Source organism: Pieris napi, chromosome 5, assembly GCF_905475465.1.
Source record: "Pieris napi chromosome 5, ilPieNapi1.2, whole genome shotgun sequence".
Lineage (NCBI taxonomy): Eukaryota > Metazoa > Arthropoda > Insecta > Lepidoptera > Pieridae > Pieris > Pieris napi.
Genome location: NC_062238.1, coordinates 13,373,389 through 13,386,889, shown reverse-complemented (window position 1 = coordinate 13,386,889; position 13,501 = coordinate 13,373,389). Strand labels below are relative to the sequence as shown.

At 51.5% G+C, this 13,501-nt stretch overlaps 1 protein-coding gene across 1 annotated transcript in view; it reads right to left on the bottom strand.

Moving 5' to 3' along the window:
- Positions 1-287: 287 nt before the first annotated feature.
- LOC125049357 (vacuolar protein sorting-associated protein 13D) overlaps positions 288-13,501 on the bottom strand; it is a 36,095-nt gene continuing 22,881 nt past the window's right edge. The window contains exons 44-68 of the mRNA XM_047648575.1: positions 13,298-13,452; positions 13,126-13,224; positions 12,856-13,043; positions 12,624-12,789; positions 12,416-12,552; positions 12,082-12,337; positions 11,844-12,000; positions 11,135-11,351; positions 10,886-11,066; positions 10,611-10,793; positions 5,423-5,629; positions 5,130-5,351; positions 4,866-5,056; positions 4,346-4,789; positions 4,150-4,264; positions 3,897-4,077; positions 3,652-3,818; positions 3,338-3,571; positions 3,065-3,252; positions 2,324-2,471; positions 2,066-2,248; positions 1,810-1,984; positions 1,601-1,732; positions 1,082-1,526; positions 288-1,006 (exon numbers count right to left, since the gene is read on the bottom strand). Of these exons, the coding sequence (XP_047504531.1) occupies positions 802-1,006; positions 1,082-1,526; positions 1,601-1,732; positions 1,810-1,984; positions 2,066-2,248; positions 2,324-2,471; positions 3,065-3,252; positions 3,338-3,571; positions 3,652-3,818; positions 3,897-4,077; positions 4,150-4,264; positions 4,346-4,789; positions 4,866-5,056; positions 5,130-5,351; positions 5,423-5,629; positions 10,611-10,793; positions 10,886-11,066; positions 11,135-11,351; positions 11,844-12,000; positions 12,082-12,337; positions 12,416-12,552; positions 12,624-12,789; positions 12,856-13,043; positions 13,126-13,224; positions 13,298-13,452 (4,976 nt within the window). The 3' untranslated portion in view covers positions 288-801. The remainder of the gene's footprint in view (positions 1,007-1,081; positions 1,527-1,600; positions 1,733-1,809; positions 1,985-2,065; positions 2,249-2,323; positions 2,472-3,064; positions 3,253-3,337; positions 3,572-3,651; positions 3,819-3,896; positions 4,078-4,149; positions 4,265-4,345; positions 4,790-4,865; positions 5,057-5,129; positions 5,352-5,422; positions 5,630-10,610; positions 10,794-10,885; positions 11,067-11,134; positions 11,352-11,843; positions 12,001-12,081; positions 12,338-12,415; positions 12,553-12,623; positions 12,790-12,855; positions 13,044-13,125; positions 13,225-13,297; positions 13,453-13,501) is intronic.

Genomic DNA, 13,501 nt, shown 5'->3' with positions numbered 1-13,501 from the left:
AGAGCTAGAAGACCGGCAGTAGCTCTAGACAGAAGATGAGTAGATGCTTCCAATGGGAAGTCACTCCACATGACAGCACCACAGAAAAAATTTGCTCATAGCCTTGGGGCTGATTGCAAATAACCGCAGAAAAAAAAAAAAAAAAAAAAAAAGCTAACCTAACAAACATTAAGTGACCCTATCAATATTAAAAACATTGCACGCTCTAATTCTTTTTACACATTTTTTAAACGGGTAAACGAGGTATTATACAAGTTTATTATTGATAGATATAAATAAAATACACGTTAACGTAATAATATTGTATTATCTTACAAATCATAACTATTCAATTATTGCTATATCGTCCGTAGTAGCAGAGATATAATAATTTTTGGCGGCAGTTCCTTCTCGCTTCCCAGATGAACCAAATTCACCTTAAACATTAAACGTATCACTGGCGATAATCGCCCCATTTCAGTCGACGCGAAACATTTCTAAATTGTCTTAAGACTATTTTTATGTCAAAGCGATTGTCTATTGTTTATTGACGAGATCGAGTTTGGGACAAAATGAGAACAAACAAATATTAAACCTACACCGTTATCGAGGAAATATAATAATTATTAATGGTGAGTTGAATGACCGCGAATCTACCCGATTTAAACATCGGCGAGTCGATTGGTTTCTACTTTATATGATTGGACAATATTTTCTTTTTCACTTCTTCACTCATTACGACTGTGGTTTTGGCCTTTGTGCTTTTGACTTCGAACGGTCACTCACATAACGTACGATACGACAGACTGCGTCAGATTAGAGCTAAAGGTCGAGCGGCGCCAACGTGTGCGTGCGGTCGTGGTGCAGCTGCCGCGCGTGTGCGGCGTGGCGAGCCAGCCAGAGGGCCACGGCGCGCGAGTCGCACTGCACGCGAGGCCTGCGCAGCCCCTCGGCCGCCGCGCCGCGCACGCCCAGCTCCACGAAGTGGCCGCCCTCCGCCGTCACCGCCGAGCACGACACCAGATTTCTGTCGAAGGAAAGCTCTCGTCAGTCGAAACGCTCGTCGCCCGGAAGTCGCCCGCGAGTGCGCGTCGCGTCTCACCCGAGATGCGTCTCCATGACGATCTGCGGCGCGGAGCCCTTGCAGGTGAATATCCGCAGGTAGGAGTCGGAGAGTAGCGCGCGGATGTCGTGCGGCGTGTCGCGCACGATGCGATGCGCCAGGAACCGCTCCGAGTGGTCGTGGCCGTTGAGCGCGTACAGCGTGGCGGCGGCGCGCGCCTCCTCGGCGTCGTAGCGCGGCAGCAGGGCGGCGGCCGGCGCCCGAGGCGGACGCACGCGTTCGCCGCCGGCGCCGCGACCCCCGCGCAGACCGCGTCGGCTCGAGTCGCGGACGGCGGCGGCGGTCTCGGCGGCCAGGTCGAGCACGCCGATCACCGGCTTCGTCACCGTCCCGACGATGCCCTTGCCCACCCCGGCTATGAACCCGGGCAGGCCCTCGGCCGTCGCCCCCTCGTAGGTGTGCTTCACCAGCGACGTCATTCCGCCTGCCGAAACGTGAGATTGCCGTGAGTCGAGACGCTCTCTCGCTCGCGACGAGAGGAGCTCCGAGGGTGCGTACCGAGTATTCCGAGGCCGAGGCCGCGCAGGCCCGCGGCGACCCTGGAGCCGGCGGCGCCGGAGCGGATCCTTCGGCGCGTCTCCTCGTGCGCCTCGTCGCAGACCACGCGCTCCAGCCCGTCGCCCAGCGTCTCTGAAGATTGGATCGGATCGTGACCTCGAGCGTCGAACGCGTCGCCGGACGACTTAAACCGTGAGCGTTTTCGTCACCTGAGACCTTCGCGGCGGAGTTCGATATGCCGTGGGTGAGGTTTTGAAGCAGCGCAGCCACGTTCCCTTCGAGCAGCAAACCCGAAACTCCCTCCGAGACGTCCGCGACGAAGCCGAGCGGGTTGCCCAGGAAATCCACCGAACCCAAGATCTTGGCGGCTTGCCACTTTAGCTCCTGGGGGAAGAGGGACGCAAAGGTAAAGGTGAAACGCCCGCGGTCGCGACCGCTTCGAGAGAACCGGAAGAGAGAACTCACGTCTTTGAAGTGCTGCGACACCTGCGCCGCCAGGGCCGGCGCCGTGTCGAAGGCGTGCGCGCGCAGGAACGGCTCCAACTCCACGGCCGCGTCTTCGAAGCGGATCAGCGTCAGCCCCAAGCGCCGCTTCAGGCTCGCCGCGCCGCTCTCCAGCTTGTTGGCCGTGAACATCGACAGGCGGATCTGAGACGAACGACGAACGAGGTCATCGTCGATGTCGACGTCGCGGCGCCACCGCACAGACTTCGGAAGACTCACCTGGCTGGGCAGCAGCTTGATGAGCGCGAAGTAGTAGCGCGTGGCGTGGAGCGGCGCGTGCTCCGGCGTCACCCACTCGGCCTCGTCCGCGGCCTCCTCTTCGGCGCCGTCCGACACCTGCAGCCACTCCCACAGCAGTAGCATCAACCTGCGACGCGGTCTTCGTTATGATTCGTTTTAATTATTATTTATTTGAGCCGACATCATTTATTAAGCCCGTTTACATGACATCGGCTACAAAAATAAACCAGTAATGAGCCAGGCCTCTTTTACGTTCGTCCAATGGACCCGGTGATGAGATGAAATATATGTACTCGTATGTATGTAAAGAGAATGATCTCTTTAATTTGAATATTCGCGCGCACTGCTAGTTCGTGAGTGAGCCGCGTCGTGTCACGTCAAGCTAGCTGACATTGTCAAAGATGTAAAGGGCAAATATGCTGAGATTGTTGAATTGCATTTTAATCTTATTTGTAAATTATTTTAATACTTAGTTATAGCTTAACATCGAGAGGTGATAACAATGAACTTTTATTGTCGTTTCTTTATTTACAGGTAAGATTGTGTTAGTCTTGTAAGGATTGTATCAGTGTGTAACCTACTCGATAAATAAAATTGCATTCTTTACTTACAGAGAAACAAATAGAAGTTTTATTTAGCCTCTTGCTTGCTATTGAAATACAGACTATTGTTTTATATGTATGTATATTGTTAACGCTTTCAAAGAAAAATGGGAGTCACCTCTCCTCAAGTCGCACGGCGATGGGTCGGAGAGCGACCAGCAAGTGCGTGAAGTAAAGCGCGTTGTATCGGGCCGGTGCCGCCCTCTGCAGCTCCACGGCGGCGTGCAGCGCGGGAAGGGGCGCCGCGCCGCTCTCGTTGCGATCCGGCAGACAGTAGAGCAACACCGGGCTCGGCGTCCCCGGCAGCTAAACCGAAGAACGATTCCGAATTAACACTCGCCGTCCCGAACGGCCGGAGCCGACACCACCTCGGGCGGGAACCTAGAGGCACCTGGTTATCCCACTGCATGTCGTGCACGGAGAGCGCGACGCGGAAGGCGACGCGGTCGCGACCGAAGTCTGCGCGGACGGCCGCGAAGTGAGCGTATAGCAACTCGGCCCGCGACACCAGAGAGACGCCGACGCCCTCTAGGCGGACGCTCACGCCCCACTCCCACGCCGACCCCGCCTCGCCCCGCTCCTCCCGCTCCTCTTCCGCGAGGCTCTCCATCGGCGGCGGCGGTTCCTGCCGGCGATCGAGAGCTTTAGGATCGACGAGGAACGTTCGCGAACGTCCAGTTCTATACGCGGAGTACGGAGCGTTACCGTGGCGACGGTGTCGACGATGCGAACGAGCCGAGTGGGCCCGTCCGCGGCTAGCGTGACGCTGAGTCGGCCGGAGCCGGGCCTCAGGGTGCGCCAGCGCACGCGCTGCTCGCCCGACACGGCCGCGCCCTCTCGTCCGCCGCTCAGCCCCAGGACTACGCGGCTACCTACGACGAAAGCTGACGAATAAAAATCTCTCACTCGTTAAATATAAGTAGACATTGGACAAACAGACATCGGCGTACCCGGGGCGAGCGCCATGAGTCCGCCCGCGGGCTGCACGCAGAGGTTTCGGTGCGCGCAGGCCATGCGGCCGTCGGGCAACAGCCGCCAGGCCTGCGTCGACGCCCGCCGTCCGTCCGCCCGTCGAAGCACTAACGCCGAATTGAGCCCCGGCCGAGGCGCCGCGCCCTCGATGTCCAGCACCTGCACGGCGACTCGTTAACGCGACTTTCGACAAAACGTTTCAACTCACTCGTGACCTGCGAGATTTATCACCATAACGTGAGGCGAGACGGTGGTCTCGTCCGACAGTCGGGCGTCCGTGGGCTGCGGCGGCGAACTGCCCTCGTGGATCAGCTGCCCGTTGGGACCCCGGCGCCACAGTTGAGACCTTCGAGAAACGAAACGAAGGCTCCTTAGAATGATTCAAAGTCGGAGACGAACTTCACTCGTCGAATAACCGGAGACGCACCTGTCTCCGTGGCGCTTGGGAGCGAGGTGGACGCGGGTCGAGCCGACCGGCACCTCCAGCACCAGCTCGGGGGCGTCGCGGGCGGGCAGGGCGGCGTCGGCGGGCGCGGTGGCCGCGAACGACACGTAGATGAAGTTCTGGTAGAGCAGCGCGTGCGTGGAGTGCAGCGCGTCCAGCGGCAGCGTGAGACGAGGGCCGCCCGGCGCCCGCAGCGCCACACCCCGCTCGCCCTCCGGCTCGGGCAGCGCCCAGCGCGCCCTTCCGCCCGACCGCACCACGCTCTCTTCGGCGCACCCCACCTGATGGTACATGATGGCCACGGGCGAGTAGTTGTCGATGCGCAGCGGCGGCGGCGCGCACTCGGCGTCCGACACGGCCACGAGTAGCGCCGCTCCCTGTCGCACCACCTCGGCGCGCATTATTTGGTACGAGCCCCCGCTCTCCCTGCGAAGCGACGGTGCGGTCAGTGCGATACGAGTCGGCGTCGGTTAGATTTCGAGGTCGCTTCGCCGATCGCTACCTGCACGCGACGTGTAGGCTCCTCGGCGAGTCTATCTTGAATCCTCCGCTCCACGCGGTGAGCGGCTCGTGCGTGGCCGCGGCCAGCACCCTGGCGCACAGCAACGGCGAGCGGTCCCAGCGCGCCCAGTGCCACGGCAGGCAGCAGCCCGCCACCGCCAGGACGTGGGTCGCCGCCGCGCCGGGGTCGGTCTTTCGAAGAGACGAGTGCCGTTATGTATTTCGAATCGAAGCGTCTAAAAAGTAAAACGGACCGACTACTCACGAGCGTGGTCGCGCTGCACTTCTGGGCAAACTGCAGCGTGCGCGAGGTGTTGTTGTGAATCTGGTAGCGCGGCGTGAAGGTGACGACGTCGGTGCGTCGATGGCGGCCTCGCGCGGCGCGCACGTTTACGCCGACGGTGAAGGCGCGTTCCTCGCCCCCAGCCCCGCGCCCCTCCAGTCGCTTCACCGTGACGCCCGGGCCCAGCCCGAACGGAGAGCACCACTGGAACGCGACGAGTCCGTCAGCGTCCGTCTCGCTCGGGTTCCGGTGGACTCGAGCCGGAATGAACTCACCTCGGGGTTGGCTACGACGGCGGTGCCGAGGCGCGCGCTGAGCGTAGGTCCGTCTCCATCGGCGAAAGCGAAGGGCAACGGTGCCACCATGCGCGCCACCTCGTGCTCGCCGAACTGCCCCGCCGCCTCCGTTCCGCCGCCTTCCGCCCGGAACACCAGAGGTAGCCCCGTACGGTTCACCAGCCAGTAAGCCGCCGATATCGACACCTACGTCCACGGAATAGCGAGATTCGTTCATTATTTTAGTGGGTCGTCCAATATATCACCTAATAATTAACCGTAATTACAAAATTTTGGCGTTAGATGTCACAAGCTGTATCAAAATAAAAAATGACAATATATAATTCAATTTTAAGAAAATCGCCGTTATAGACCACAAGCCCATGAACAAAAAATACCTGTGAAATGACCCAACGTGAATTACGCTTAGAAGGCTGTTACTATATCTGAAAATAGCTCTGAGCACTATGCCGTCATTTCTGAGCGGTACATGTGAGTACGTGAGTGAATGGACTTTCTCAGGTACAATTGGGGAATTTCGACTAATTATTAATGTACGGCTTTGTTATAAGTGTATAGATGATTAAAAATAAATGTCGAAAAACATAGTGCCGTACTAAAGTGATGGTGCCGGAAGTCGGTGCAAATTTTTAATTCGACGACAGTTGCAGAAGCAATATAGGTCATTTATTACTGTACGGCATTTGTGTAATCACACATATACATCCTTTTGGACACATATACAGATACTTTACCCGTACATATTTCCAGCGGAGCGGTCGAAAGCCAAGGGTCGGAACCCTATCCCTACACCCATATACCCTAAGGTCATTGTAAAATGTACGGCAACATGTTCAAAATATTATTTAACACGGACAATAATGTCTTATAATTATGCCGTCCAAAAATTATAGTTAATATTTGTGTAAATTAATATTTATCGAAATTTCAGGATTTACCGAGTTCTTACTGCTGTAAGATCAGAGAATAATGTACGGCAACTTGTTTTTTTACATAATGTTACTAAATATTACCGTTGTACCTTATAGCCGTTCATTATAAATGGTAACAAATAAAAATATTATGATAAAAAATATATGAAATTTCCGAAATTTAGATGATTTTTCAAATATTCCTAGTGTAATATGAGGAGTAATATTTTCAAAGATTATTTTATATGTAACAAATATAAATAAACAAAAACAACCAGATGCCGTACATTTTACTCCAGATTATTCTTTACAGCTGATAAAAACTTCGACGACGTTTGAGGTGTCCCTTAAGGTAATTAATAACTGTACGTATCTGAGTATACTACCATAAGGCTGTAAAGTATATTTACAGCCTTATCATACCAGCAGAGAGAGGTAAAAGAAAAATATTTTTAACAAAAATATAATACAGGGCGTCCCAAAGTTATAGGACATGAAGGAAAAGTACCTTTAATATCGTAGATAGGGGTATTTTACTGAAAGAAGACTTTATGTTATTTTTAAAAGTTAGTAATTCTGCATTCAAAGATTTTGAAAATAGTATATTTCATTACGAGTGCGGAAAGCTTGTCATTGCAAAGAGTTCCGACAAATGTCTACCCGAGCCGAGGCGCAGCCGAAGGTGAGGGTTGACAGTCGGAACAAGTTGCAATGATGGTTCCGCACGTGTACTGAACGACTATTTTTAATACAGTTGCGAAAAAATTAAGCAATTTAATAAAATATTAAAACACAATAACCTCAACTAACTAATCAGTTATTTCTTATAAAAGGTATAATTCACATATTCATCGAAATTACAGTTTTTTTACTAACTGGGGAAGTTTTAGGTTGCATATTTACTGTTTGAGACAAACTATTATTAATTTCGTATGATTGTTCATGTATTTTTAATATATAATATAACAAACAACTAAACTAGCAAAGAACATTTTTGGAAAATGGCGCCAACTGTAAAAGAATATGAGCAGAGATTTTTTTTTTCTTCACCCATTCTGGGTAGGCAAAGGGAACTATGCCCATACAGCCAAATCTTCAGTAGAATTTTTTTATTGATATGAAATTTAATGAAATGAAATGAAACCTAACCTAAAACTCATTGAATCAAATCATTAAATCTGATATTAAAACAAATGAGTAGCTTCTTTTTTGAAATATTTGCATGAATTATAAAAACTTCTATGATTTTTTTTAGTAAAAACTTCGTGGTTGTTTTTTTCTTTTTAATAGACATTATCTTGACAGTTGGGAAAGAAAACGCACTAGTTCGGAAAAGGTAAAGAAAAAGCACGAGTGTGTAATAGCCCACATCCCGAACGCTATACGTCCCTGCAATATGCCACTTTTTGAGCAACTGTATTAAAAAATTACTTGCCTCGTCTGGAAATCGGCTTAAATGTAAAAAAAAACACCCCTACTTTTATGATGCCAATCGAAAGAATGGCCAAAACCTAATAACTTTTCTAAAGTAATAGACTTGTAGGGGATTTTTTTAGGCCGAATACGATAGATAATGTTTTTAATTTGATCAAAAAGATATATTCACGCAGTTCCTTTCTTTTAAAATACTATGTTACTTAAGAAGAGTTATTAGTTTTTGGCCATTCTTTCGATTGGCATCATAAAAGTAGAGGTGTTTTTTTTACATTTAAGTCGGTTCGATTCCCAGACGAAGCAAGTAATTTTTAGAAAATCTTTGAATGCAGAATTACTAACTTTTAAAAATGACATAAAGTCTTCTTTTAGTAAAATACCCTATCTACGATATTTAAGGTACTTTCCCTTCATATCCCATAACTTTGGGACGCCCTGTATTGGTAGGCGGTGGTATAATCTGCCATTTCACAGACTAGCGGACTATCGAAAGTGTACGGCATTTATCTTTTATTGAAGATTGTCTAAAGTATTAATAACCTGTGTTATTGCCGTACAGATAAAAGTCATCGGAAAATGACTCTTTTCGGAGGGAAGTAATTTACCCCATACACCTATGTGTTCCACAAAAAATGTACGGCATGCTGGAAAATGTTATTTATTTTTGAAGTACTCTCAAGATCATTTAATTTTATGTGGTTCTATATCATCATCACCTATATGCTAATCAGACATATGTTGCGACCCTTGGCTTTCGACCGCTCCGCTGGAAATATGTACGGCGTTTACGGGTAAAGTATCTGTATATGTGTCCAAAAGGAATCACACAAATGCCGTACAGTAATAAATGACCTATATTGCTTCTGCAACTGTCGTCGAATTAAAAATTTGCACCGACTTCCGGCACCATCACTTTAGTACGGCACTATGTTTTTCGACATTTATTTTTAATCATCTATACACTTATAACAAAGCCGTACATTAATAATTAGTCGAAATTCCCCAATTGTACCTGAGAAAGTCCATTCACTCACGTACTCACATGTACCGCTCAGAAATGACGGCATAGTGCTCAGAGCTATTTTCAGATATAGTAACAGCCTTCTAAGCGTAATTCACGTTGGGTCATTTCACAGGTATTTTTTGTTCATGGGCTTGTGGTCTATTAAAGCCTAAAATCATACTTTTCAATTCTCTGGTCTCCCTCAATATTCAGTCCATGTACGGTTCCTGGATCATCAGGGGTTCGAAATAATAGAATAATTTTAACTTACTCTATATTTATCACTCGCGTAATACAATAGAATATGAGCGAAATAATAATTATGTTAATTGCTATATAATGAGTGTAATCTAACAAACAGAGAGAGTGCCGACGTCTGGCTATGCTCCCGGGGTGAAACTCCCATGATATAGTTAATTACGATGATACGAATGACTGCTGTAACAGTCGAAGAGAGTGCCTGCGTCGGGCTATACTTTCGGGGCGTGACTACAACGATTTAGGAAATCGTCATGCTTATAAGTGATCAAACTGTACAGCCAGGACACGTACTTACATAAGAAAAACATCACGCTTGTAGGTGATTGGAATGTACGAGCTCTGGCACGTACTTACATAGGAAATAATTAAGCTTATAAACTAAGGATGCCTGAGCGAGCAAAATGTACAGACTCGGCTCGTACAGTCCATGTTGACAGAATCGAACGAATAAACCGCCATTTCTCCTAACATCGATGCCGTTTAAGTAATAACATTAGCTAAAAATGCGAGAATGCAAAAAGACTGGATTTCTTTAACTTTCAATCACTCCGATGGACGCCGCCTGATTGGCATTATCTTTGTTTACACAATTTTAAATTCCAAACGTTTTAAGTCAAATGAACTTCCTCTTAAGAGAAACACATCAGTCATTTTTTACGTTCGGGCAGTGAGGACCAACGTCGGTTGTAAGGCTCCTCTAAAAAGATCTCTATCGACATTAAACGACGCTCGGAATACATGCAAAGCAAATCCATTTAAGATAATCTGTCACCAATAATAACAATTGCTAAGTTATCTACTTATATTAAATTTTTAAATAGCACATTTGTATTTCTTAATCTATTTGGTCTTTTATTTTTAATGCATCCGTTATTTTCTCTTTTATCATTGTAATGTATGTATAATAATAACTTTCGCTCAATATATAATGTAAAGTTACGACACTGTATGTTGTACGTAAATGGAACTGAACATACCAAACATAGTCTCTGCTTTGTATGCTTAAAGGAAGTTTAAGTATAATTTTAGATATGGTGCTTTTCTTTCTCTTCCTCTGATTACTCATATTTGATAGGATTGCATAACCGAATAAGTTTGCTGTATAGTACTTTTACGAAATCCTGTATCGGTAAGCCTGCTATAGTGCGGAACGATAACGTTTCGCAATCTTCCCCTTTTACGAAAGATATCACTACTCTTTCTGACCTTCCTGTAACTTCCTTTCTATTCTTAACTGCATTTTTTCTTCTTCGAAATTCCTTTTTCTATCTGCTCCGTCCTTTTTGTAGTTGTTCGTTAATTTTTGAATATCCCCCTATACTTTAAGTAGATCTTGGTATAACTTATCCATAATGATTTATTTATAAAATGCCCCAATAAACAATGGTGTGTAAAAGTGCTGTATGACTTGCCCTTTTTCGAAAGGGATTACTTAGTTATTATGCTGAATCTGAAATCTTGCCTACGAAACTGTTTTAGCGACTTTCTTAAATCAATGTTATAATGTAGAATTTGACTTTCTAAAACCAATACTCATACTCTCTAAGGAGTCTCTCACCTTAACACCGTCGGTCTTCTTCACGGTGACGCGTGCGTTGAGATAGAGTCTCCTGCCTTTCGTGTCTCGCAGTTTGAGTCTCGCAGAAAAGGAGCCGTCCGCGCCGCCGCCCACGCTCAGCGGCGACGACCAGCCGAACCCTTCCAGCTTCACGGCGACTTCCACGCCTTCTACCACGTCGACCTGAAACGTACGAGAGTCGGTTCGATCGATTCTAATTACGTTACCGATACTTCCCGAGCGCCGCTCCGAGGTCGCGAGCGACCGAAGCTCACCCGATGGGCGGGTTCGGTGATGCCGGCGGCCAGGGTACCGGCGAGCGAGCCGGCGCGGTACTGCAACTCCACGGGCAGCAGGTTCTCGACGCGAAGCGACGGCACCAGCCGCAGCGTGTGTCCCGCCAGAGGCTCGCCCCGCTCCGCCGGGAACCGCTCGCGGACGACCACGCAGCAGAACCTACGGCGGAAAAACGTCGTCAAACGTAACGCAGACACAGCGAAAGCGGCGAAAGCGACGTATGGCACCTGTAGACGTAGTCGTGAGGCGCGCGGCACTCGTAGTGAAGAAGGGCCGGGCTGGAGGACGCGGCGCGCCAGTCGAGGGGCGCGGGGGAGAGCGGCCGCACGGAGCGCACCAGCGGCCTCGTCCAAAGCACGCCGTCGCGCTCGCTCAGCGGAGCCGCCCACCAACCGCCCGCCGCCACTTGGGCATTGCGACCGGACCCCGAGGCGCCCCACTCGCCTTAAACCGTCCGAAATCGTCAACAAGAAGACGTTTCAAAACGGAACAGGTGAAACGAAACTACCGTACGTGGCTCTCTACTCGTGAATTAGTTATTCTATTTGCGATGATTCATGTATCGTCGAAGGTTACGTAATGCGAATGAACGACGAACCGGTCACTCGACTTTGAGACGATGCGATGAACCATCAATCGTGAAACCGAGAACGGTCTCGACGACGCGACCGAGTCGAGTCACCGGCGTCGTGGACGGATGCGTCGTACCGCAGCCGAGGAAAACGGACGAGTCGGGCAGATCGGGCGGCGGGCGCGATAGAGCCGCGGGGCAGAGCGCGGCTCGTCGCTGCAGGGCGGCGCACGCGGCGCGCACCGCCGAGACGCCGCATCGGGCCCCGCTCTGCACCGACCGGACTGTTACCCGCCGCGGTACATCGCCACTGCTAACCTAATCCGACGATTCGACACGTCTACCGAGGCGTAAAGCGGGCGTACCGTGTGCGTGCGCGGGCGGACCGGGGTGCTGCAGACGCACGTCGACCGGATGCGGCAGGTCGTTGCGCAGACAGAGCGCGGAACGCACCGTCACCAGCTTACGGGCCGACCCCTCCAACGACACCTCCAGCACCAGACGCGCCTCGCCTCCGGATTTCTATCGAGGACGACTTCCGTTAGCGCCGCACGGTGCCCGGTCTTAACGTGTCGCAGACGGGAGAAAGCGTTAACTACTCACGTTGTGCGTGACGAGCCTGAAGAAGACGCCGACGCGGTCGACGCACACCGGGTCCAGCGGCGACCAGCCGTCCACTCTGACGACGAGGCGATGCAGCGGGGCGAGAGTCGAAGGGCCCGCGGGGCCCGGCGCGGGAGCGCCCCGGGCGCGACCCCGTCGAGCACCGAACGAGAAGGGCTCCGTGTCCCCGGCGCGCACGCTCACCCACGAGTCGTCCGGTCCCGAAAACGGAGCCGTCTCGCCGCCCTCGCGTAACCTGGCATCGCATACGACACATTCACCGATCAAACGTCAACGGCCTCCCTTCAAAACGGAAATCGGTAAGAGCGCTCACTCGTCCGAAGCGGTGGTGAGAGTGGTGAACCAAAGCCGCAGGCCGGTGAGGTTGCGCAAGGCGTACGGCACGAACGGCGACCGGCGTCGATGTCCGGCGGGGCTGCTCTTCGGCGATTGATCGGCCGGTCCGGAGCCCTGTGCCGACGATGGAATGTTATATCTCGTCGGTCGGGTCGGGCCGAAGCGACGAGACATGTCGTACCGACCTGGGGAGCGTAGTAATCGGCGGTCCAGTTGGTCCTCACGAGCCGCGCCAGGTCGATGAGCGCCGAAGTGACGTTGGTGTCGAGGATCTCGGAGGACGAAACTTCCACTTGCAGCCGCCGCAAAGACAGCGCGCTCGACAGCGTGTACTCCCAGCGGCCCTCGAACCTGGAAGTCGATCGCGTCGTAGGGCCCGGGTGAACGACGAGCGTCGGCCGCGGGCCCGATGCTCACCTCCAGGGCTCCACCACGGGCTCCCAGCCCGAGAGCATCCTGTTGTAGTAGTCGAGGGTGAGCAGCGCCCTCAGCCTCCCCCCTCCCGCGGCCGGCCTCCGCACCTCCACTAGAGCCGTGCTCGTCGGGCTCGACGGAGTCGATACCAGCAGAGGGTCTTCGAACGATTCTTCTACACCTCTCAAGTCCTGAACAAAACGTACGTAAGCAATGCAGGCTATTCGCGCGTCGTAGAAACTTGCACACAAAGTACGAAACGAGGGCACCGACTTGTTCGAGCTGCAGATCGGCGAGAGAGAGTTCGAGGAGCGGCACGTCCGAGTCCAAGCAGTCGTCGATGACGCACAGAGTCACACAGTCGGCGGTCACCTGGAGACAGAGTCGTATCGACATAATCGTGAACGAGCACAGACGACGCCACCCGCGAGGAGAAGGCCGTCACCTGTAGGGACCGCAGCGATCTCTGCGGCTCGGGCTCCACGGCCGCGGGCGGCGAGCGTGACCGCGAGCGCAGCCAGCGCGGCGCCACCAAGGTGCCCGCGCGCATGTGCACGCTGTTGGCCGGCTCGTCCGACGACACGGCCGCCTCCGTCTTATCTGCGTTCGAAAACGTTCGTGTACCGCCCGACACTCGTCCGCTACGATA